General features: G+C 56.7%; 1 protein-coding gene across 1 annotated transcript in view; it reads right to left on the bottom strand.

Moving 5' to 3' along the window:
* VDBG_05326 (pumilio domain-containing protein) overlaps window positions 1-3315 on the bottom strand; it is a gene marked incomplete at both ends in the record, with an annotated part of 5818 nt that overhangs the window by 408 nt on the left and 2095 nt on the right. Inside the window, 3 exons of the mRNA XM_003004167.1 lie at window positions 5-1171; window positions 1227-2151; window positions 2633-2885. Of these exons, the coding sequence (XP_003004213.1) occupies window positions 5-1171; window positions 1227-2151; window positions 2633-2885 (2345 nt within the window). The remainder of the gene's footprint in view (window positions 1-4; window positions 1172-1226; window positions 2152-2632; window positions 2886-3315) is intronic.

Raw genomic sequence — 3315 nt, 5'->3', positions numbered from 1 at the left:
TAACTCTTGCCCTGGGCAGCCCCATTGCGGGCGCTACCGTTGCCGAAACCGCTGGGCAGGGGGGCGCCAGGCTGGACAATCGAAGCGTTGTTGACCATGGCGCGGTTCTGACCAGGACGCAGGGGGATTTGGCCTTGGGTGTTGTCGGCCGGGGTTATCTGACCAGACGAGGTAGCGCTGCCGCGGCTGTCGTAGGCCTGAACCTTGGCCTGGATGCGGCGGCCGTAAGGGGTCGAACGCACAGCGGGAAGGAAGGGGCGGATAACCTCAACCATGCGGTGCTTGCCCTCGGGAGTGGCGTACTCGAGTGCCGTCTGAATGACATAGTTGGCATACGAGTCACGCAGCAGGCGGTCCATCTCGCCAGGCTGAAGGAGCTCGTCGACGATCATGTCACGGCCCTGGGCCTGAGAGCAGCGGAGAAGCTTCTCGATGACGTTGGAGCTGAACTTGTGGCGAGAAAGCTGGCAAATGCGGTTGCGGAACATGCCAACGACTGGCTCGGTAAAGGCGGGTTCGTTGAGGTCGATGATGTACTGCACGACGTAGTTGCCGAAGGGATCCTGGACGAGGACAGGGGCATGTTCCGTAATCTTGCCAATGAGCCAGACCTTCTGAGCGCCATCGGCATGGTCGATGCAGCGCTGGAGAACGCAGCAGCCGTGGCGGTGGGTGCCGACATCGACGCAGTGGTTGCCAACAGCGTCGAAAATGAATTGGGCATCAGGAGCGCTTAATTTGTTCAGGCACTTCTGGATGACATGGTTGCCATTCAGATCCTGGATCAGCTCAACAACCCGGTAGCGAAGGGCGTCGATGATCATCTGAACCTGGATAGAGGTCGTGACAAACTCGATCATCTTCTGCAGCGCGCGCGTGCCGTGCTGGTTCAGAGCGATACGGACCATGTCCTGAGCAGCGTTCTGAATGAGCACCGTTCGCTCGTCGTCATTGCAGTACTCAAGCAGCTTCTGGCAGAGGTAGTTGCCAAAGGGATCGGTCATGAGCTCGATGACGTGCTGGTTGGTCTCGAGCCAGATCATGTGGACCTGGTCAGGGTTGCGCTCCTCAAGCTTCTTCTGCAAGTAGCGGCAGCCATGCTGGTCTTTGCACAGCTCGTAAATCTGACCACCGACGTGCTCAAGAGGCAGGTTCTGGTAGCGCTGCATAGCTGTAGCAAGGATCGAATTAGCATGCGTTCATTCCGGCTCGAGGAAAATGCTTACCGTCATTGTCCTGTTGGCGTCGGTGCTGGATCACACGCGCCTGGCTGTCACGCGGAGCTGAATGGGCAGGGATGGCAGGAGTGTACAGAGAACCGTAACCGGTGAAGTTTTGAGGCGGATAGGCCGAGCCGCCGTTGAGGTTCAGATTCTGCATGGCAAGAAGGGGAACGCCGTAGGCACCGTTGAGCTGGCCGTTGTTCTGGGGGTTATACATGTTGACAGGGCCATTGCCGTACGGGTTGAAGCCTTGGCTGATGCCGTTTTGGCCAGCACCATTGGGACCAGAAACGCCAGCCTGACCAACATTGTTGAGACCGTTGGTCTGCTGGTTATTGCCGTTGTTGCCACCAAAAGGAGCAGCGTTCTGGTTGAGGCCGTTCAGGCCGTTGGTAGGGCCGAAGGGCGCAGCATTCCCGTGCAGAGCGCTCTGAATGGACGGGAAGTTGCCACTCTGCTGGCCCGAGCCAATGTTACTGTCCGACGACAGCTCGCGGCTGTGACGGGGAGGGGCTGCACCGGCAGGAATGCGACCGATGCTAGCGTTGTGGTTGTGGAAATGCTGCTGAGCATGGTTGTTGGCACCCAAGGCATTTTTGACGGTCGGGACAGAGTTGGCAGAGAAGGAGCTCTGCAGCTTGGGAGGAGTAGTCATGTTGCCGTTGCTGGTGGGAGACACGACCGAGTTGCTGTCGGAGGGGTTCTCGGAGAAGTACTTGAGGTCCAGAGAGTGACGGACTGACGACGGACGCGAGCCGATGACGGAACCGTCGGCGGAGGACGAACCGTTGAGCTGAGCGTTGATGCTCGAGAGACTCTGTCGGGCGCGATGACGGTTAATATGACCCCAACCGTTGGTGGACGAAGACGCGTCAGGTGCAGGAGACGGGGAGAGAGCAAGGTCAAGAGCAGCAGAAGACGCGGAGAGCTGTGGCGATGGCCGACGTCAGAACCGTGGTCAAAGACAAGGTGAGGCAGCTCAAAGGTAAGAAAGGGGACAAGGGTGGAGGATAATAGATGAAGGGGTCAAAGTACGAATACTCTGTAAAGGGAAAGGAAGGGTGAATGAAGGTGGAAGTTTGCAGTGTAGTCGGAGACGGATAGGGCAATGATTTGGGGGATGCGTCGCAGCAGCAGGAGCAAAAATGAACAACGCCCTCCACAATACAAGAACGATCAGCAAACTCTCTTGGCCATAGCGCCGTCGAGAGACCATTCACCGTAGTTCGAGGATTCGTCTTCCATGTTGCCGCCTGAAGCTCACGTGAAGGTTCATTCGCTGAGCGATGACAGGCACCCAGCAGGCTAGCTAGCCAACGTCACGGGGCAAGTGGAATAGAAGCGGAAGGAGCAGTTAGGTAAGAAGAGAAAGAAAGAAAGAAAGAAAGAAAGAAGAAAAGTAGACATACCATTTGGCCCTCGGCGCGAACGAGGGTAGGGAACTGGTCATCAGTCAGAGCCTGGACGTACTTGGCGTCGCCGGCGTTGTCGTCCTCGCCGAAGAGGAAGCGGGCAGTGCCAGTCTGGTCAAGGTCCGCGCCATAGAGACCCGTACGAGAACGAGTGACGGGCATCGAGTAGCGGTTGTAACTGTTGTCGACGGAACCACGTCCCTCTTTGTCAGCCATGAATCGTGATTCCAAGTTCTTCGGAGTGGGCAAGCTGGAGAGTTGAGTGGAAAGCTGGGATGAACCAAGATATGGGGGGGCTGTGAGGAAAAGAGGGAAAAGTGTACGTGCTAGAATCGGGAAAGTCGTGTCAAAAGGAGATAAGGGATATCAGATGTGAGAGTAAGGCCTGCGCTGGAGACGCAAAAATACCAGAGGATAGCAGATGAGGAAGGGAGATTGTTGGCTAGGTAGGCATCGAAATGCCCACGGAGAAGGGAAGCTGCGGCAAAGGGTTTTCGTTCACTCTTCCTACAGGCGACGGTCCTGGGAAGTGAGGCCTAGTGAATCTTCTCATCCCGGGAGGGTGAATGCTCATAAGACAAGATACGAGCGACAGCTAGGGGAAGGCATGGCAGGATCTCCAAGGAAAAGCCAGGTAAGGAGTCTAGATGTTTGGGGCTAGTGTGAAGATGCCGGGTGAA

The sequence above is a fragment of the Verticillium alfalfae genome, genomic scaffold (genome assembly GCF_000150825.1).
Source record: "Verticillium alfalfae VaMs.102 supercont1.6 genomic scaffold, whole genome shotgun sequence".
In the NCBI taxonomy this organism is placed as follows: Eukaryota; Fungi; Ascomycota; class Sordariomycetes; order Glomerellales; family Plectosphaerellaceae; genus Verticillium; species Verticillium alfalfae.
The sequence above is the reverse complement of the archived record's forward strand: the minus strand, read 5'-3'. Positions and strand labels throughout refer to the sequence as shown.